This window comes from Manis javanica, chromosome 14 (assembly GCF_040802235.1).
Source record: "Manis javanica isolate MJ-LG chromosome 14, MJ_LKY, whole genome shotgun sequence".
NCBI lineage: Eukaryota > Metazoa > Chordata > Mammalia > Pholidota > Manidae > Manis > Manis javanica.
The window spans coordinates 74,379,158-74,401,552 of record NC_133169.1 but is presented as its reverse complement, the minus strand read 5'-3'; the positions used below and the strand labels follow the sequence as shown (position 1 = coordinate 74,401,552).

Sequence of the window (22,395 nt, the reverse complement as noted above, 5' to 3'; positions counted from 1 at the left end):
TTTTACTTTGTGATTTTTTTTCATCTATGGACTGGCATCTTTCCTCAACATAGAAACTACCTTTTAATATTTTCCATCTTTCTTGTCTTTTCATGCTGCATTATGGAAAATGAGTTCTATTTTTTCATTTACTCAGATATCTCTTAATTTATGTTTAAACCCCTCTAATGAAAATTTTAATTTTGACATTTTTCTCCTCTCTTAGAAACCCCATTAAGTTCTTTTTCAAATCATCTAGGTTTTTGGTTTTAGCATTCACTGCAATTTTTTTCAGCATTGACTTTCTAACACCTTGCTCAGTAGATAGGCTGCTGTGTCTGGGGCTGTGCTGGCAGGAAAGGGTGGAGACTGGCATGAATGTGGTTTAGCTTCTGACTGGCCCAGCAGGAATCTGGTTACAGAAAGGAAGGATTGAGCAAATAAGTAAATGAATCAAGAATAAAGGGAATAATAGAATGAGAATAATCAGAATAACCTCTCTGTCAAAAAAGCAAATTGCAAATATGGAAAAGAACATAACTATAACAAATTCTGTAGTGTTTCACTAGACTCTGAGGTATTAAAAAAAACTCAATGATTTTTAAAATATACAAAGATACAGAAATCGGTGTATGTGTGTGTGTGTCCATATATCTACTTCCCAGCTTGGTTACCTGAGAACCTGGTGTAATACCATGCCTGCAATGAGCATATATGGCGCTGAGACTATCACTTCTAAACATCATCTTCCACTAAAAGGAATGGCTGACTTGAGGGCTGGGCAGAAAATACATAGGATACTCTGTCCACAGAAAAGGCACAGAAACAATGACTAGTCTCATAATTGTGAGCAACTCCAGACTATGGTTTCTATGTATCATTTTCCACTAAAAGGAATTACGGTTCCTAGTAGGACAGTGGACAGCATGTCTAGAGCAGGAAATAAGTCTGGGACACCTAGTTGTACCAGAGCACAAAGCAGCTACCAAAGTCTATGATGGGATATCATGTCAAAAGGGCTCAGAAGACAACCTGAAAGGCTTCCCATTGGCTGAAGATGGGGCAATTTGAGCATCAAAAGAATATCTTCAGTGGATTAAAATAAATCAATGTTAAAATTTGTAAGTCACTAGGATACTAAAAAAAAATTCAATGACCATTTTTAGTGGGTATTAGGGAGCCAAACTGTTATAAAAACTAGTAAATACAGGAAAAAACTTTAAAATGTATCCTGCCTTTCCTATGTAAACTGTAACTTGTAAACCTATTATCTTTGTCTTTTAATGGATTATTTCATTTGACTCACACAGTGTATTGAATAATATATCTATTTTAAATTGTTACCTACTTTAATTCCAACAATGTTGGCTGATTTGACCAAATTTTATTTATATATTATTTCCCCTTTTAAATCAGAAGTTCTACTGTTTATAATTTTCATTAAGAATTACTGTATCTTTCTTTGCTTTCTTAAGTAAATATGACTTTATTATTACTTATAAAACCTCATGTGAGTGATAAACCTTTTCATATCAGATCTCGTGGTGTGTGTGTATGATCTTCAGTCGCATCTGCATCTAAGCCAATTTGGGTAGGCGGTTGTCCCACTACTTCAGGGTGACTATGTGACTGATACAGAAACTAATACTTAAAGATTTGTAATGAGAAACTGGTAACAATCACAATAAAGGAAAAAAGACACTGGCTTAGGGGTTGGACTGTAGACCACATGGAAATTGGTATACTGGAGGCTAGGTTAGTGATACTTGTTTGCAGTGGCAAAACATTTGGTAAAACTATCATCTGTGATACCTGACAAAGCAGATAAACTCACCCATGAAAACTCTTTTCTCTTTGACATAGAAACTGACAATGTTCCAGATAGTGGCAGCTTGGTGATCAGGGATCCCACAGTGACAGCATGTGCAATATGACAAATGTACTGCATGAATGAGAAATAATTTGATGCTTGTTACTGCAGCATAAACTTGCCTCTCCTGACTGATAACAAACGGGGTATACTTTACAACTTCTTCCTCTCATCTTCCCAGTTGTGATCCAAAAGCAGGTTAAGAGTTGTGTGTAAAATCCCCTCTATCTGCCCCTAAGAAAAAATGAGTGGAGCCACTAAGGAGATCCCTAACTGCTGGAAGGCCCAGGGTTGCTTGCAAGTTGAAAATAATCCTACTTTCAGAGAAGGGCTTCAAACAAAGCCAGCATTGTGTTTACAGAGAATGCAAGGCCAGGAAATATCTATTTGACCTGTCTCTGACTCTTGATATTCCGAAGCTTTTGTCTGATTGCTCTGAAACCAGTTAAAACAAGGGCTTAGCCTGGAAAGAAGAAAGTTCATTTTGGCAGGTTCCAAAATTGTGATGCACTGTTGAGTGAAATGAACAGTCTATAAAAACTACAGATCATATGATCCCATTTTTGTTTATTTTTAATGCATTTATTTCTGTACTTACTTGCACGCAAAGTCTACAAATACTCACACTCTAAAATGGAAACCCACCAATACCTGTACATGCCTCAAAGTTAAGAAATCAAACGTAAGGACAACCAACCACCAACAGTCAACTTGGCTTTTCCAAAAAAGCAACCGCGTAAGCTACAGCCAAGCAGACTTACTCGCTTTGCTTCGGCCTCTTCTAAGTCTGCCCCCGGCTCCTGGCAGGGAAGTGCCCCTAACCACTTTCCGGTCTGGTGCTGCCTGATTTTACTCAAGTTTTGCTCAAAATAAACTCATAAAATATTTAATATGCCTCAGTTTATCCCATAATGCTAGGTAGTCAATCTCTGAAATTGAAATGGTCTCTATTTTCCTCTTCTCTGTATTTTCTAATTTTTCTAAAATGAATGTACATTAATGTAAAACAGAAGTTTTAAAAACATCATGTGTCATGTATAGAAGTTGCAGATAAAGCAGAGCTTAATTTCCCTATTAAGGAAAATGTTTATTCTCTACTACAAATGTGAAAACTACTTTCATCACAGTGTTTTATAATTTTCTTTAAAAAAATCACTAGATGTATTATATAAGCTAATGGTCTTTGAGCAGTCATTTTACAAGAGCTTTTTAAAGCATTTTAATCATGTACTAAACCATAATTTTAAATATTGTGAACCACATTGCCTAAAAATAACAAAAGTCTTTTTAAGTGTGAAAAAGCATAAGATATAATAGAGAAAAGCAACAGAAAACTAAAAGTAGACTCTTAAAATATCAAGTTTAAACCCTTTGTCCAAAATGAGTTAATACATGAGATGATTAGTGAGAAATATGATCTAGAGGATTGGCTAACAACAAATATATTCTTCTGATATTCACAAATACCAAAATGCATTCCTGCACTATATCTCAATTGTGGCACTGATTACAGAAATAAATACACTTGCTCAAACTAGTTAACTGTAAGCTCAAAACTGAATTTTAAAGCATGCAAATTATACCTCAATAAAGCTGATTTTTAAAAATCACATTTTTCACTAGAACTCTTGGAAGATTATTTTCAGACCTTTATTCAATGGCTTAATCATTCAAAACAATGTTACATCATATAAACTTACTACAGAATTTTAAAAATCTGTATATGTAAAAGTGGAATGTCTTCCCCCTAAATCCCCTATCGCCAACACACAGTAACACTGGTTACAACACCCAGTTGTTCTTCCTCTCAAGTCCAGTGTTCAACAGGCCATGGAGTCCTGTCACTCCTACCTTCTTCCAATCCTACAGTACTGCCTTAGTTCTTTATTGCTGGATTACTGTAACAGACTCCTAACTGATTTCCCTGTCTTTAATCTCCCATGTACCAAGCCAACCTCTGTTAAGGCAGAAAAAAATTATCTTCTTGAAAAATTGTACAAACAAAGCAACAGTGTCAATAAACACCTACTTAAAAACATTACAGTGCTTCAGAATGAAGCCAAAAATCCATGGCACTAAAGGCACTTTAAAATTAGGCCTCTTGATAAGTATCAATACTCCCCTTCACAAAAAGCCTTTATTTTATCTCTGCCTGCAGAGACATCTTCTTTTCTCTGTGAAGCAGCTACTAATCCTTAAAAAAAAAAATCCAGTTTAAATGTAATTCCCTCTATTTACAATGTCCTAGGCACAAGTAGTTCAGTTGTGTTCTCATTAACACTCTGAACATATAGTTACTTCTTAAAGCCATGTTTCCTCATCTAGATGTGAATTCCTCGAGAGCAGGAATCACTAAACACACAGTGCCTGGCTCACAGGGAAAATAATATATTGATTGAATAATAAATACAAGAGTAAAACCATTATTATTCACTAAATCCACTTTTACTTTAACAAATAAAAATTAACATTTGTCTTAGATAAAAAAGCTTAGAAGATCTGACAATATAGAAGTCATACCTTGTCTACATGGAAAATTAAATCCAGTTCACAGACATTTTCAAAACACTTGTCTAACGTTTCCACAAATACCTAGGAAAAAAAAGAAAGAGGTTAAAAGGCAGACAATTCTTATTGTGAACTAAAACTTTTGACTCTATCATCTCATTTCTTTGTTTTAAATTAAAAATCCTATTAAATACAAAAGGAATAATTATAGTCTATACTTCATGTGCTTTCAATCTGCTGAAAATAACTAACAACTAGAAATTCTTAGCACCATTAGTTACTAAAGCAGTGAAAAATTTTCAAATCAGGCTATCTTCATGTGAAGAAAAAAGAAGGCTTATTAGAAGTATTTATTGAGATAGACAGCATAGTTTAAGAAACTACCATATCTAATGTAACCAGTAATTTTTAATTAGCAGATCAGTGTAGAAGATAACTAGAAATTACTCATGGGAAGAGCACAGACTTTGGAATCAGACTTTCTTGGGTTCAAATTCTGGCTTGAATACCTTGGATGACCTTGTTTGGGAAACAGTTAACTCAGCCAGCCTAGGTTGTTCAAACCGTACATATTCCCTAAATGGCTTGTTTCAGACTAGCCCTTAGGAACTTAGCTCTGAGACTTTGGGAAGTTCTGTCTTATAAGAGTGTTTTTGCATACCTGAGGTCTTGGGCCACACTCAGTTGGAGCAAATAAATTCATGCTAACAATGTGATTTATAGTGAACATCTCTTTTTCTCTGAGGTTCTGGAACTTAAATAAACAAGGTCAGTCATAATGGTGCCACATGCCTATGTGACTGACCCGCAATAAATATCCTGGACATCAAGGCTAGGGTGAGCTTCCCTGGCTGGGATACTTTGCTCATGCCATCACATACCATTTGTGGGGGAATCAAGCACATCTTGTGTGACTCCAGTGGGAAGGGACACCTAGCAACTTGTGCCTGGTTTCTTCCAGAGCTCCTATCATGTGCCTTTGATGATTTTATTCTGTATCCTTTTACTGTAATAAACCATAACCATGAGCACAGCAAGTTCTGAGTCTTGTGAATCTTAGGAAATCACTGGAATGATGTCAGGGACCCTGACAGAACTTTTAAAAGTAACCTGTTAAATTCTACCTTGCATAGATGTCACTGACTATTCTATCTCTATTTCCACTACCCTTCTCAGTGACAACTTTCAGAGCTAGAACAACCATACAATTTGTCATTCAAACTTGGAGATGTTACGAGTAAAAGGAAACAGCCGTCAATTATTATTGTTATAATAATAGTATGTAATATTATCAATGATAATTACAAACCGGAACAACAGATGCAAGCCAGGACTGTTCCAAGTAAAGTGAAATGTATGGTTACCCTATTCATAGGTGATACTATAGGACAAAGAGTGAAATCTAAACAGAGAATTACAGCAGGCTTCTTGCTGTAACTCTCCAACCTCAGGTCGTTTACAGAGATCCACTACCCAAGGTTCCTTCCTGGCATCAATGTAAATGGATAAGAAGGGTGAAACAATGTAGGTATGTAAACATATGACTATAATCAATATTGTCTTAGACCAGGAGTTGGCAAACGTTCTCTGAAAAGGGCCAGAGAGTAAACATTTTAGGCCTTGTGGGCACAAGAGCAGCCATAGACAATACATAAACATGAGCATGGCTCTGTTTCAGTAGAACTATATTTACAAAAACGGGTAGCAGACTGGATTTGACCTGCAGGCCATAGTTTGTTGACTCTTAGACCAAAGTCAGTAAGATAAATAAGAGGTCTGTAGTAACCAAGAATATAATTTTACACATAATTTCATTTATCAGAAGGCAGGTTGTTAAGATAATCAAGTGTGGGGCATATACAACAGCCTCAAGGGAGTTTCTAATTTACTTCAATTTTATGATAAGTAGAAAATAAATATTGTTGAGTATCCACCCAAACTCCCAAATTTATCTATTTCTTCTTAAGGTCTTGGTGACATGGTCCCTGAAATGACATTATTCATTCTATTTCTAATTCAGATTCTTTTTCCTTCTTGTTAAAACAGATTTCTTGTTATGAGGATTACTCACGTGGAATAAAGTTGCTTGAACACAGAATAAGCACTTAACAAATATGAACTTTTTGGGGAAATTAAGAATGGGAATGAAAAAGAAAAAACTTTTCCCATTGAGAAAGAAGAAAATATTCACTTTTGAAACAGTGTCTTTAACTTGGAAATGGTCTGAATACCAATTTATAAAACCATAGCTAAATAAGTTATTGGAAATAAAGCCATTTAAGTTCGGTGCCCTTCAGTAAATTTTTACTGAAGTGTAACACACCTATAGAAAAGTACAAAAATCCTAACATATAACCTAATGAATTTTCACAAAGTGAACATATCAGTATAATCAACACCCAAATCAAGTGTTGGAATAATTATCAGCATTATCGAAGCCCCTCATATTTATTATCACCATCAAAGGTAACCACTATCTTGCTAACACTATTGGTGCATTTTTGCCTATTTCTGAACTGTATTTAAATGGGATCATACTATATATAGTATTATTTATCATGATTTTGGTGGTATTCATTTATGTTATTATGTAATACAATGACTCATTTATTCTTGTTGTACAGTATGCCATTGCATAAATATACCACAATGTATTTATATATTTCATTACTGACAGAAACTTGGGTTGTTTCCAGTATGGGGCCATTGCAATTAGTATTGCAAAGAATATTCTTATACATACCTTTTAGTGAATATATGTATGCATATCTACTAAATGTATACCTAGAATAGAACTGCTGGTCACAGAGTAGCATATTTTCAGCTTTAATAGACAGTGCCAAATACATTTTCAATGCAATTATAAAAATTTACACTCCAAACAGTAGTTTATAAGAGTTCCCAGAGTCCCACATCCTTGTAAGCACTTTACGTTGTCAATTTTTTAATTTTAGCCACTCCTATGTGTGTTATGATGTGTCATCTTGATAATAATTTGTGTTTCCTTGATAGGTAATGACACTGAGCACCATTTTATATTTATCAGCCACTTAGATATCTTTTTTTTTGTGATGTCTGTTCAAGATTTCTCAGTTTTCCACTGGTCTTTTTCCTTACTGACATAAAGAAATTCCTTATATTTTCTAGATACAGTCATGTCATTTACACATACATTACAGATATCTTCTCCCATTCTGTGTGTTTTCCTCTAATAGAGTCCCTGGAAGAACAGAAGTTTTAAATTTCAGTAGAGTGCAATTTATCGGCTTTTTGTTCTGTATGGTTAATCTTGTTTTAATGTCCAATTTAAGAAATCTTTGGCTACAGCAAAGTCAGGAAGATATTTTCCTAAGACAGTAAAGCTTTATTGTTTATTTTTCATGTTTGGACTGAATCTGGAACTGATTTTTGTGTATGGTATGAGGTAGTCTTCCTTAATTTAAAATCATTAGACTTACTCATCAGAAAAAGTTTCCAATATGCCTTTATTTTTTTATGCTTAGTTTTTCCAGATCCAGTGCTTTGATTACCATATATTGTAGCCATTCCTCTTTAACCATGAGAAAGAAGATAACTATTTTGGTGAAAATGCTGTATAACAGTTTCCCTTTACTTACATATAACTGAAAAATCAGTGGTTCCATTGAATTAATGTTCAGACTATGTTGGGCAAAGAGAAAAACACATTTTTCTTGGTAGCATTAAGTGTGCCACTGATGAATTATGGAGCAGCAAAAAAAATAAGGCTTCCTAGAGAGGCAATAGGGTGTAGTAGTGAGGAAACCAGAAGGAAAGATTTGGCTTCAAAGACCTACACTGTTGCTACTTAGCTGAGTGAACAAGCATCACTTAACTACTCCAAATATCAGAACTATAAAATAGTGATAAGACTACCTACCTTTCTGGATCATCTTAAAGATTTAGTTAAAAAATTGAGATAAAGTGCCTAGCACAGTGCTCAAAAATACATCAGATAAAAGGAAGCCAGTATTGTTTATCTGGCTGTTCAAAACATGTGATGTGATGCTTATAAAAATAAAATAGAAAAGTCTCATTCTGCTGGTAAACACTGATATAAAAGCAAGGTAACTATATGCCGAGGTTGCCAAGCCCTTGTAATTTGCTTATTAAGTCAGACATGTTTTTAATTTGGGGAAAAAAATTCCTAATGGTTAAAAAAATATAAAACCCTCTTCAAAAAACTTCCCATTCATTTTCTTTTGATTTAGCAAAAAACTACTTAATATAACTAGAAATCTAGAGCTCCAAGGTATATAAACACTGCTGAATCAGTTACAGGGACAAGACCAAAATAAAGCTAATAATCTACAAACTGAAGTAAAGAAATTAAAGGAAACAAATTAACAGGCCTTGGGGTTTCAAGCTAGAACAAAAATAGCTGGTGTTGCACTGTTATTTCACAAGGAGAAGGCTAAAAAGAGCAAAGAACTAGAAGTGACATGGTAAATAGCACTCTCTTATGTTTCATTTTTTAAATGAGAAAAGTTTAAAGTCAATTTCTATGTAACAGTTATCTACTAAGTAGCTACTCATTAATCTCTAGCCTCAAGGAATCTAAGACTAGTGGCAGAAAAATTATTTTACTTTACTAAGAGAATCAGAGTTTAATTTTTCCTTCATTTTAATAATTAAATAGTCTTCCCAAAATAAATATAAAGGAGATATTCAGAAAAATGCCACATCCACATATAAACAGTCTCCCTTCCCTTGACCTTCTATAGACAGAACTTCCTGGTATTTCCTTTGTCCTTAATTACAAATCTATATGTCTGGGCCACAAAGGTAACAGGAATCTATTATGAGGCAGCTTAGTATTTAAGAGCACAAGCATTCTCGAGCCTATTAAAATTCTAGCTTAGCCTCGAACTATGAAATGTAGGGCAACTTACTTAACTCTAAGCCTGTTTGTTCATTTGGCCATTATAGTGGTACACATGTCCTAGAGTTGTTTTAGTGATTAAATGAATAAATCAAAGGGCTTAGAACAGTGTCTTGCCAAAAAAAAAGTAGTCAATGTATGTTAGCTAGTATTATACTATACACACATGAAGAAATAAAAATGTACACTAAGTAAAACTGATGCCACAAAATGTCCTTAAGCATTATCACTTACTCAGTAGACATCCTTCCACTCTCCTTTAAAGTTTCTAGGTAAAAAAATATATATTTTCTTTTCCTGGGGTTGGGGGGGGTCTGTTAAATTTCAGGAGTAATTTATCCTACTATTTCTAATCTGTAACACTGGGTGAACTACATAAATGTGAAACTTGCATCTTATTAGACAGGAAAAGTCTTAAGCCAAGAACAGGAGGTATAAATTTAGGAATACTAATAATATGCCAAGAGGTCTAAAAAGATTTTTTTTTTTAGCCAGGAACATATTCTAAAGAGATACTTGTTTAGCTCAAGCCAAGAATAAAAAATACTACTAAAAATGTACTGACAGTGCTAGAAAAGGCAGACATTATTTTAAGTCAGTGATTAAAATATCAATTGCACCATATTCAATTATAGGCAGAAGACTGACTATAAATAGACTTTTTTAATTAAATTTCTTTTTATTAAACTTTTATTTGTTTTTATCGAACTTGAAATCCGATCAATGACCTGTTAAGAACTATGGGTATAACCTTAGTACACTCCCCAATATGTACGGCTATATGCAGTATTAGGAATCTTTAAAGTATGATGGTCAAGGTACATACACAGCACTCGACTCAGCATGTGAGTGGACTCTGCACTGTACTTCCCCTCAACCAGACCAGGACACTAACATGCCAATGATGACAATCTTAGTAAAAACCAGAGACATTTATTATACCAGGCACTTTACACATATTAAACTCTTGACTTCAATATGAAGAGATTAAGAGTTAATGCAAGGACTGTCTTCTATATTCATGTCATAATGATTCTGAAAAAATTCACCTCAATGATTCTTTTTGTGAGATTTCTGTATTTTTAAAAAAGGTTAGTGATGATGATAATGGCTACTGAGTATATTCTAGTATGGCACAGCTGTTATTCCACATGCTTTAAATAGACTGTTTACTCCAGAACCCACATTCTTATTCATGGGGCAGGTTCCCTCTACAACATATAGTACTTTATTTTTAATGCAGTAAAAAGTGATTACATCAAAAATTTGGAAAATACGATAAAGTAAAAAAAAATTCTATTTATTTTTATTAAGGTACCATTGATATACACTCTTATGAAGGTTTCACATGAAAAACAATGTGGTTACTACATTCACCCATATTATCGTCTCCCCTCATACCCTACTGCAGTCACTGTCCATCAGTGTAGTATTAACTTTACGTCTTAACCATACATCTACCATCCACATTAATGCAGTATTATGGTAAAGACTGCCTGTCCTAAGGAAACCAAATTGCATTGGAGCCCCACCATTAAAGTGTCTTAATATGATTTGTATGTTGGATTTAAAAGTCTAAGGAAGAATAAGGGTTTTGAATTTGTAAAGCTAATAAATTAAATATTAACTTTTAAAATGAAAGTAGCCTCTGAATTATTTCCTTCTATGCACAAGAGTTACTTGCAAAAAGTTTTAAAAAAACCTTATATTGACACAAATTGTTAGAACTATATTTAAACTTCCAAGCAAAGCTGATTTCTGAAATGGTATTTGGTCTTGAAAGACAGTCTTCTGCCTATAACTGAATATGGTACAACTGATATTTTAATCACTGAGTTAAAATAAAGTTAATAAAAATCTTAGATTTTCTTTATATATAATTTCAACTAATAAATACAGACGGAATGATGGAAAAGTAAACATTTGTCAAAAACCCAATAATAATTCTTTACATGCAAAAATCACTATTAGATGCTAAAATTAATGACCAAAAATGTTAGAAAAGAATATTTATATAGAGTTAAAATTATTCCCCATAACTTATTTTTAAGCACAAAGGGGAAAATAGAAATTTATAGTAGGTAAACCTGCAGACACTACTTTATGCAAGTGATCAGAATAAATATCACAAGTAATGGGACAAAATGATATCATGTATCTTGTGACATAGTAACACTGAGGACATAACATTACTTCTCTTGCATTCTTGCCAAAAATACATAACGTGAATTTAATCATTAAGAAATGTGAAACAAACCCAAACTGCAAAATATTGTACAAAACAAATGGCTAGTACTCGTCAAAGTATGATGGTATCAAAGAGATTAAATGAACCAAGACAAAGACTATTACAGAGTACAGATGACTTAGGAAACATGAAACTAAAAGCAGTAAACTCTGAATGAGAAAAATGAGATTGTTGGGACACCTGGCAAATTCTGAATAAGGCCTGAAGATTAGATAATAATATATATTAATGTTAATTTACTGACTCTAATCATTGCCCCGAGGTAATGGAAGATGTTAAATTTGGGGAGTATAAATAAAGATATGGTATGCAAGAATTCTTTGTAGTATATTTGCCACTCCTTCCTAAGTCTGAAATGATTTCAACATGAAATTTTATTGTCTAAGAAAAAAAGAAATACAAAAACCAAGCTCAAAGGACACTTTCCTCCCTGCATCCAATTCCTTCCTGAAAACCTGATATTCTACACCAAGAAATAAAGACTTTACCTTAGAACAAACATGAGCTGTTTTTTTTCTCTCTCTAACCTACCTTGAAGGGAAAACAATAAATTTTAAGTTGCTTCCAGAACTAAAATTTGGACTTCAAGCACCTCAGCTCCAAAACACTCCCATCACCACTATAAAGTAAATAATAATAGTGAGTCTACCATATTCTACCTATGCTGACTGCTTTATATGTATCAGCTCGAGTTCTTAAAACAATGCTGGTAGAGCAGGTATGAGTAACAGTACCCATGGACAAGGGAAGGGGGGATGGATAAGGCTAAGTAATCTGCTCAGAGCTATGTAACTGTTAGATACACAGCCAGTATTCAAACCCAGACCATCTCACTTCAAACACCAACTTGACACTATGATGCCTCCCAAGAGGACTGCTGAGATTTCAACAGAACATGTAAATTAGAATAAGCAAGTATCATCAAATTTGATACCAGGATTTATCTTGAAAAAGTAGCAACGTAAATAACTGAAAAGTGAGTATTATATTTCCAGTTATTGGAAATTTGACTTCTCAACAATGAAAGTAAGACAGGAACAGAATTTTGGAGATGCCAAGTCACTCTAACAGTGTCTGATTCAAGTGGTTTACAGAAACATTTTTTGTTATATATATAAAAAACAAATCTTTCTGAAAATGGCAATTTTTAACACTCTGGTAACATAGTTTGGTATAGAAGGCAGAGTTTTCCTAAAATGATTCTGGGCATTCACTCTGGATTGCCTGAAAAATAAGCCACCCTTTCTCCAGTAGGAAGAACTGAACTCACCTTCCTATGGGACCAGGGGTTTATCCCTCACCCTCCCCACCCCACCAGGGGAGCTGCAACTTTCCACAGTCACCAAGTGCTGGTCAGCTGGTTCTCCCAGACAATTCTTTAAAATAGGTGGCACCTACACCTATACAATCCAAAGCTTTAGAAGAATATATGTCACCTTACTGATAAGAGTGCTTTCAAGCCTACACTTTAAAGAAAAGAGAATGGCAGGGTGGAAGGGAGTGGGGCCTCTGCTGGTACGTTCAGTAGCACCTATCTCAGCATTATTTCCTATGAAATAGGGGGAAGATCAGGGGATGGTTCTTCACTGAAGTATTCTTGGCTTACAAGTTTCCCCAAAGAAGCCCATTTCTTATCACATAACTCTATCATACAGAATTCATCCTAAGCCATTCCACAATGATGAGAAGATTCACAAATTCTTATAAAAATGAAAAAGAAAGATAAAGGGACTTCTTTACCCAACTCATTCTGTGTACTAATGAAATTATACTTTATATGCATTCCTTAAAAAGATATGCTTTAATGATGTGAGCTAAAACCATGGACTAGTCTATGTCAGGCACTTAGCCATGCACAAAATCTTTTTAAATCCTTGTACCCACTCTACGAGTTGGTTCCTATTATTATTACTCCCATTTTGAAGATGAGGAAAATTAGGGTCAAAAAGGTGAAATAATTTGCCCAAAGTTATACAGGCAATACAAAGTAGAGTCTGCAAGGCTTTAAGCACTACTACCCTGCTTTACTGAACTAGCAACCTCATGAGTGAGGTCTGTTAGGCAGCATATTGAAGTAGGCATACCTTACAGGTGAAAAGTTCAAGGTCTGTACAGTGTAAATGCCTTGCTCAGTGTCATGCCAAATTAGCATTAGCAATCATAAGTAAAGGAATTTCACAAAAGCTCATTTACTGCTCAATAAAACAGTAATTACAAATGCTATACCTGGAGCTCTAGTTTATATACACATTCTACCACCGTGGCTGGAACTCATCTTCCTGAAACTGAAGATCAGTTTAGCTGTTAGCCCTCAATTATTTCCTAACTACAACACAACAAGACTGATGCTGACATAATTGCTACTTGTGGTACCGAGAACACTAACTGAATTTAGAATTATCTAATGGACTTCATGCCTCCATTATCAGTGTGGCACGATAAATTAAATGAGGACAACACGACTGCTTATAAATAACTCAAACAACTAATGTTAACATTTAATGAACTTCTTTTCTCACTCTGTAAATATTTTAACACTTTCAATGAAGATAAGCTACAATAGAAAGGACTGACAAAAGCTACATTTCAACTCTGAAATTTGCTTGCAAGTAGTCAATATTATACTAGAATAGCACGTATCAGAAACAAAAAAAAAACTGCCTTCTTTACAACTTACACAAATTAAAGTAAGAAACAAAAGAAAACACTACTGATTATTCAATTTTGTGAATACTGGTATAACTCCAAATGGAATTTACTAACAATGCCTTCTCTCAAATTTTCTACAAGATATAAAGTCAAATCTGAGACAACATACACATACTTTGGAAACATGAAATCTTTGCAGAGAAGTACAGGCTTCCACAAGGACAATACACAAATGACTAATAAATGTAAAAAGATAGTTATGCAGTTTATTAGAGAAATGCAAATTAAAATAAAGAGATACTTCTTTTTTTAATTAGGAAAATTTTGGCAAAGTTTTTCAAAATGATAATGCCCAGTGCTGCCCAGGCCACGGTGAGCACCTTTGCAAACTCTAGAGATGAGATTGGAAGAGAACCGTCAGAGGCTAGTTTTGAGTAAACGTGTACACCCTTTAATCCAGGGTCTCTATTTCTGCAAAGGTAACCAATGGGTAGATCCAGATATAAATGCAAGAATACCCATCACAGCAGGATTAACAAGAGTGCACATACAAAAAGGGAAACAACACGAATTTCCAGAATGTCCAACATCAAATAAGTTAAAGTGTATATAAAAGGTACTTTTTTAATGGAGCCATTAAAAATCATGTTCTAGAAAAATGTTTAAAAAAAAAGTACAGGCTTCTAATGAATACTTCAATGGTATCATTTCCAAGATTCAAAAAAATAAACACTAAACATACGTTTAGTAGTTACATGTTGACATTTAATTTTTCTTGATCTATTATTCTCTAAAGAATATGCAAGACCAAGAGGTTTCAACCTAAACTCTCTTGGTTTATAATTTTCTGCTTTAACTTTTATATTACAGCTGCTTTTCTCAAAATCAGAGAACTGACAAAGCAAGAACACCAGCTGTAAATAAGCTCTGAAAATAATAAATGAGCTCACGAAACAAAAGGAGAAATAATAAGCAACTCAATGTTTTTAAAGTGAATGACTCGTGCATGCTCAGCAGTCCCTCTTAAGTATTTAATGATCTGTGGTAATCGCAGGGGAAAGACAGCAACTACAGAACTTTAAACATGTTCATGGAAGTGGTAGAATTAGTCCCGGCAAGGTAAAGTACAGAACTTTTGTCTTTTGTGATATGATTGTTCAACACACGATAACTCAACAGGGTCTTTTGGTAACAACAGCTGTAGGCTACATTTGCAGTGGGAAGATTTCACAATTCTCCTGAAAACCTCTTTTCTGCATCTTATTTAATATTAAGACAAAGTATCAACATTTGAACAGCAATAGTTAAAAAATTTTGCAAAACACAAGACATAGTTTCCACTTTCCACAAACATATAATAGAATGTACTTCCAATATGATAGAGGATATTTGTTATTTGACAACTCCTCACATAATTTCCTTATGAGATATAACAACTATGCTACCATAACCATTAAGAGCAGCCACAGTATCAAAATAATAATCCATGATGATAACTTCAGTCTCAGGACAGTGTAAAGGACTTCTGATTTGCCTCTAGGAAATTTCACATTTGTTTTAACAAGTCTTCTTTAACCACAATGAAACAGACTAAATTTGAAACAGATTACTTCTCTCCTGTTTTCCCTCTTATAACACTAGTAGCTAGCACAGGAAAATAAAAACATTGTTTTGGAATGTAATGTGTGTATGTCTACCACTGTCTTTAGTTGTGGATAATTGAAAGAGAAATAGAAATCACAGTTCCATATCAAACAACCATTTTCTAAAAAATTCAAAATTTCCTTGAAATAACAGTATGATGAATTAACTACTACCTGTGTGGGATAAACAAAGAAATGTAATAGTCAACAAAGTTAAAAGTCAATGCAAGAAAGGGGACCTTACGATTAACATGTATAATGTGGTGGGGGGGCATGGGAAGGGCTGTGCAACACAGAGAAGACAAGTAGTGATTCTACAGCATCTTACTACGCTGATGGACAGTGACTGTAATGGGGTTTGTAGGGGGGACTTGGTGAAGGGGGAAGCCTAATAAACATAATGTTCTTCATGTAATTACAGATTAATGATAACAAAATGAATTAAAAAAAAGTCAATGCAATATAGGGTTCTGACCAACCCTTATGTGTTACCTATATATAAGTAAAACTTGGTTTCTCTTACTTTATACTGGAAAAGCCTTTAGGAAAACAAAACACGAAACTTAACAGTGTTTCTCAAGTGATCCTAGGAGGAAAGTGAACACATATCCAAAGGAATCTTGGGGCATATCGACCTTAAACTCAAAATTTCCTTGAAGTCTCCTCTTAGACCTTTAAATATTATAAAAAATTTCTATTCTACTTCTTAATACACACATGTTTATCTTCAAAGTGTCATTTCCTCACCTCCAATTTGAGAAAAAAAATGAATGCCTGCCAGGATTATAATGTGAGTTCTTTCAGCTCACATATCTAGTTCTTTCTCAAAGCCCAGTTTAAGAAGTATGGATTTAGAGTAATCTGGATTAGTAATAGCTCCATTTATCAGGTGCCTCTTTTTTTCCTTATTAACAATATTTGATACCAAAAACCTTAAACTAGCTAGTCACTTCTAATATGTTTAAGTTTTGGTACTCAGAATTACTAGCAAAGAGGGGGCTCTCTTGTCCCCTCCTGGCCTGAGCCAGGAGCTCTGTCATCTCACTTAATTTCTAAATAAAAGCCTCTGCCTTGCTCTCAAAAAAAAAAGAATTACTAGCAAAGTTTTCTCCTTTGGTTAATTTCTCATTTACTCTCTAACACTAACTAGATCTCAGACCATGCTTCCTTGCTGATTTCAAAAACATGAGATTTGTTTGCAAAGAAAATTCCCTTTTTACCTACAGCTTTCTCCAATCTAGTACAACTCGCCTATTCCATGCTCTTTTGTTTGTGCTCTGTCTGGGAATCAAGAAAGAGAAAGAAAACATAAGTTCAGAGCATTTCCTCCTATAATCTTACAATTTTTTTGTAGCAAGTACATTTTTTATTGTGGGTATTAATTTTTTAACTTTATGGAAATATCACAAAGTATAAAAATCTTATATAGCATTTAATGATTTTCATAAATCAAACACACCAATGTAACCAGCACTCAGATTTTTTTTTTAAATTACTAGCATGTAACAAAGATGTTTTATTTTTCTAGCTAACTCTCCTACTTCTAATTAACCTTTGGGTTTTCCTATCAGTTACTTTACATGGAATGGTAAATATTAGGCATTAAATACATTCATTCATTCTACACTTTATTGTTGAGGATCTACTAAGTGCCAGGTGCCATCCTGTGCACTGGAGATAAATCACAAAGATCCTGGCCCTCACAGAGCATACTGTCTTGTAAGGGTAAATGACAGTAAGCTAGATAAAGTAAGTCACATATATTTTAGATGGTGATAGGTACTGAGGAAAAAAATAATAAAGCAGGAAAGGGGTTAGAATATGTCAAAGAAAGGGGAACTTTTTAAAGAAGGGTCTGGGAATACCATAGTGAGAAGATGACATCTGGGCCAAGACCTGAAAGAATGATGGAGCTAGCCATGGAATCATAAATGGAAGAACAGTCTAGATACAAAGGTCAGCAAGTACACAGGCTCTGAGGCAGAAGTCTGGCTGGTATATCTGAGGAGCAGCAAGAGGCCACTGTGGCTGGAGCAATGGGGAAGGAGTGGAAGATAAAGTAAGATAAGTAGTTGGGTTTGGGAAGGGCAATCAGATCATGTGGGGCTTCATGGGTCATTTTTAAGGAATCTGGCTTGAACTCTGAGAGGAGAGGCTGCCAAAGAGTTCACATTGGACCAATGTGGTGGCAGTGCAGAGAGTAGCTGGCGGTCTGATTCTGTAAATGCTACAGGGTTTCCTGAAGGAGAAGAGGTAAGAGAGATTAGTAAACTGAAATGAAGCAACAAAGAGGCAGATGAAGACCAGGCAAGCGGGCGTCCTAGAAGCCAAGTGAAGAGCGTAGTTCATGGAGAAGAGATCAATGAACAACCAAAGATTAAGGATGGGCGAGAACCCACGGATTTGGCAACAGCAGAGCTGAAAACCTGATGGCAGTGTGTTAAGGAGAGAATGGTAGTAGAAAATTTTCAGCCAGTGTATACAGACAACCTTTTAATGGCATGTTGGTGTGAAGGAAGGAAAAGAAATGCGGCAGTGGCTGGAGAGGGAAGCAAGGACAGGATTTTTTTTGTTACGATGGGAGAACATATAGACTAGAGGAAATGATCTAGGAAAGAGGAGAAATGATGCAGAAGTAAGGGAGAATATGCTAGAGAAATGAGGAGGAGGAAACTATTTATGAGTAAGGTGGTCATAGCTAGGAGGATAGTGCATCCATCTCTCACAGAAGAAAAGTAGGGTACATGGACCAGATGGAGATTCTGCAGAAGTTCTCTTCTGATTGTTTCAATCTTCTCAGTGAGCTAGCAACCACGATGCTAGAAGTGCTAGAGGACTGAGGAGAGAGAAAGTATCAGTAGTTGTCTAGGAGTATGGGAGTGAATGGATCAGGGAAATACAATATGATTTCTCAGTAGCATTAAGGACCCACTGAGGTTAGGAATCATAAATTCTAAAAGAAATCAGTATGTTGTCTTCAATCTAAGTACATTGAGAGGTGTGGGTACAGGAAAGGAGCTGACTGTGTGCAAGACTACAATTATCATGACTGACCATGGAGTTTAAGGTGGGTGAGGAAAGTACGACATCAGGAAGATCAGGGACAGTGAAAAAATGGTAAGTTTTAAAAGACTGCAGGTTCCAAAAGGCTCAAAAAATTGATGGAGTTATAGAAAATGATACAAAAGGATAGGAGGTGGAAACTTTGACACTGAGATTACGGAGGGACTGCAGTTTGGATTAATACAAGGTCTAGAAATAAGCAGTAAGGTAAGGTAAGGTAGAGGGTGAAATTCAGTGGAAAAGAAATTCCAGGTGTGAAGATACCAAGTCAGTGTGGGTAAAATTGTAATATTTCCAGAATATCTCACCTGGCTTTAGTTTATCTGCATAGCAGTAGGCATTCAGAGGTGGAAACAAGTATGGCTTTAGTGCATTTGCATCATTCCTCAGGGGTGGAGAGCAGTTCTTCTCCATATCAATGGGTAATTACCGGGGCAACAGAGGGCTTCTCTGTACCTCAGAGGTGAGGGGGAGGGCTGGTTTTGCTTCTGCTGGAGCAGGAAAGAGAGCCAGTCCCAGACTGTAGTTTGTAAGCAATAAATGGATTTTAAACTTTATTTCTCCCTTCGACTAATTTCGGTTTTTAGAGGTATTCTGCCCCAGGATTTCCTCTCCCTGGACTTACAGTGTGATATAATAAGTTATAAGAAATACGTATTTGTATTTCCCAGGTATTTTTGGTCTTCATCCACAGTTCCTGAAAACACTGCAGAGTCTTAAAGGTAAACAGGTGCTCTGTCACGTTAATGAGGGACTTTTGGACCCCCACCGGGGGGTGGGGGCTGGAGGCTGGATCAGTCAACGGCCTGTAGTTTAGTCCATCATGACTATGCAATGAAGCCCTCACAAAACCCATTAGAAGAGCTCTCTGCTCTGCTCTGAGCTCTGCTTTGCCTGCTCTGCTCGGCTGGACCCCGCTTCTTGGTCAGAGAGAGTGTCTATGCTTGGGGAACAAGAACACCTCCCCGTGCCACGAAGCCAGGCCCCAGGCTGCATGAGGATAGAAGTTACTTTATTTGGGACCTTGCCCTATGTCTCTCTTCATCTGGCTGTTAACTTGTATCCTTTACAGTATCCTTTATTAAACTGGTAAACGTGTTTTCCTGAGTTCTGAGAGGTGCTCTAGCAAATTAATTGAACCTAAGGGGGAGAGAGGTCATGGGAACCTCCAGTCTGTAGCCAGTACGTCAAAAGCACAAGCACAGGTAACTACCTGGGACTTGCTACGAGTGTCTGGGGTGGGGGTTGGGGGTGGAGGGCAGTCAATCTAGTGCTGTCCCTGGGCAGAAAGCATCAGAATTGAGTTTTCCAGCACCCTACTGGTGTTCAAGAATTGCTTGGCATAAGTATGTGTGTAAAGACCCCCTCCCACATACTTATACACATTGGAATCTGGTCCCAGTACCCGAATGAAGTTACACTACTATTACTGCTGCACATAATATTGTTACTGTTATACATATACGTAGGGAAGAAATATACCAATGCACTTGGTGTCAGATGTTGTGCCAGGGTACTAGAATTAGCCACGTGAATATTAAAATCACCAGGAATTATAACACAAGTAGCACTGGAGTGAATATCAATGAACTAAGAACTAAAATCTGTTAGGAGATGATTCTCCACAAATTTTCCATTTCTGCACATCATGTAAGCAGAGGAACAAACTGCCTTTATGCGGACTGTCTTTTCAAATAAACTTGTGTAACAAACATCCCTGGAAAATAAAGGGTGTCTCTCTCCAAAGCAAAAAGTAGACTTACTTACACCCTTGGAAGATACTGTTTTCTTCCACAACATGGGCAGACATGCTTGTCCAATATAAAACATTCCAGTTCCCTAAGCTTGAGGTTCCTCTCACATAGGCTAATCCAATGTGTATGCAAGTATCACCCAGTCCTCTTCAAGCCACATTTTGGGAATTGGGACTTGGGGAACCAATGTAAGCAAAAGCTATGGCTACTATTTTGCTGTTGGTAATAAAGCCCTTTGACTCTGGCCCAGAAGTCTCCTGTCTTTGCCAGCAATCATGAAACTGCAGTACTTAACTTGTTAGTTTGAGCAGGGTAAAAATCTCAGACCCCTCAAAGTTTTTGACAGAAATCTCCAATGAATGGGAGGTAGGGAGGAGAGATTTCTGAAACAGGATGGGTAGAAAGTGGTGTTTTAGAAGACAGAACGGTCTAGAAAAAGCAGTGGGAAACAAAGAGTCTCCTCCGGGCTCAACAGTATGAAGGAAGCAGAAGAGAAAACTCCTACTACTTGAGAGGGTTGTAGGAAGTGTCACCAAGGAAGCTAAATTTAGCTGAAAGCAAAGAAGTGAAGGAAATATTAACAGAAGAGTTGAAGATAAAAAGTCTTAGGCTGAAGGAAAAACAAGGACATGCAAACAGAACAGAGAGATGCCATAGGGGGAGAACAGACCAGACCCCAAGGTCCATGCCTTATATGGAAAGGGACAGCTCTTCCTGAATTCCATCCTGATGTGCCAACTAAGACCTGGATATCAGCCTCCTCTCTCTTGGAAGGCAAAAAAGTTTCTAGTTGTCTATTATGTCACCTTTAGCCAATAATACCTCTCCATGCCCCCTAGGATAGCTTGCCCTCTCCTCCCCCTCCTAACCCCTTATAAACCTCCACCTCCCTGACTGGGGGTGACTTCCTCGGCCTGTAATACTCAGACCGCGGAACATCACCTGGGAGTTGCACTCAAATAAACTACCTGGCCCTTTGTTGCCCCTCTTTGCCTGCTTATTTTGGCTAAAATTTATCTTACAAAAAGGAATTTGCTGATGACTAGCCTTGAGTTCAGGACATTATAGAAGATTTTTCAGGAGACGAGGAGGGATGGATTTTGGAGTCAGATCTGGATACATCTGATAAGAAACTCATGACTCTTGGGCTTCTTGTGGTGACTTACATGAACAGGAAAACAGGGTATGATGAAATTAGCTATGATTAGTCTTAAACAGATTAAATTAGTCTCTATTTCCACATCCCTCACCCCTCTTTTACTTATCCAACATCTAGCTCTATGGAACAATATATTTCCTACCAAATAAAACATGATTTTGGAAAATACAAAAAGTACAATTAAAGTATATAAATGCCAAATTGTGATTTAAGACAGACAGAGCCAAGTGTTAACTTACTTGAATTAGATCTAAAATGCCAAGTTCACTTTCTGAAGAATCCACACAGAAGACAAAATAGAGTGTTGCATAATGTCTATATATCAGTTTGTTGTCAGATCCTCCTATTAATCTAAATGACAAAACAAAACAATTGGAATGTTACAGGAACAAAACAAAAAACATTTTCATTAGCTCAAGCAAACTGACAAATTGTTTAAAAACTTTTATAAATTGTTTTGGCATAGCATTTAATGGCACAGTATTCAAGTAAACACATTAGGGACTAAGTAAATTAAGGTGCTTAATTTTAATGCATTCATTCATTCATTCAACTATCCACTGAGTACCGACTATGTGACAGGCATTGATCATAAGGAACAATATGCAAACAAATAAATTTA

The 22,395-nt window shown here is 35.9% G+C and overlaps 1 protein-coding gene across 5 annotated transcripts in view; it reads right to left on the bottom strand.

Annotated features, from left to right (window-relative positions):
- AP3S1 (adaptor related protein complex 3 subunit sigma 1) overlaps positions 1-22,395 on the bottom strand; it is a 64,841-nt gene that overhangs the window by 16,947 nt on the left and 25,499 nt on the right. For 3 of the 5 annotated variants that reach the window (XM_073221897.1, XM_036993723.2, XM_036993722.2), the window contains exons 3-5: positions 22,013-22,124; positions 4,370-4,441; positions 1,814-1,921 (exon numbers count right to left, since the gene is read on the bottom strand). In XM_073221897.1, coding sequence (XP_073077998.1) covers positions 1,814-1,921; positions 4,370-4,441; positions 22,013-22,124 — 292 coding nt within the window. The remainder of the gene's footprint in view (positions 1-1,813; positions 1,922-4,369; positions 4,442-22,012; positions 22,125-22,395) is intronic. The other 2 variants (XM_036993726.2, XM_036993724.2) reach the window with 1 other exon arrangement.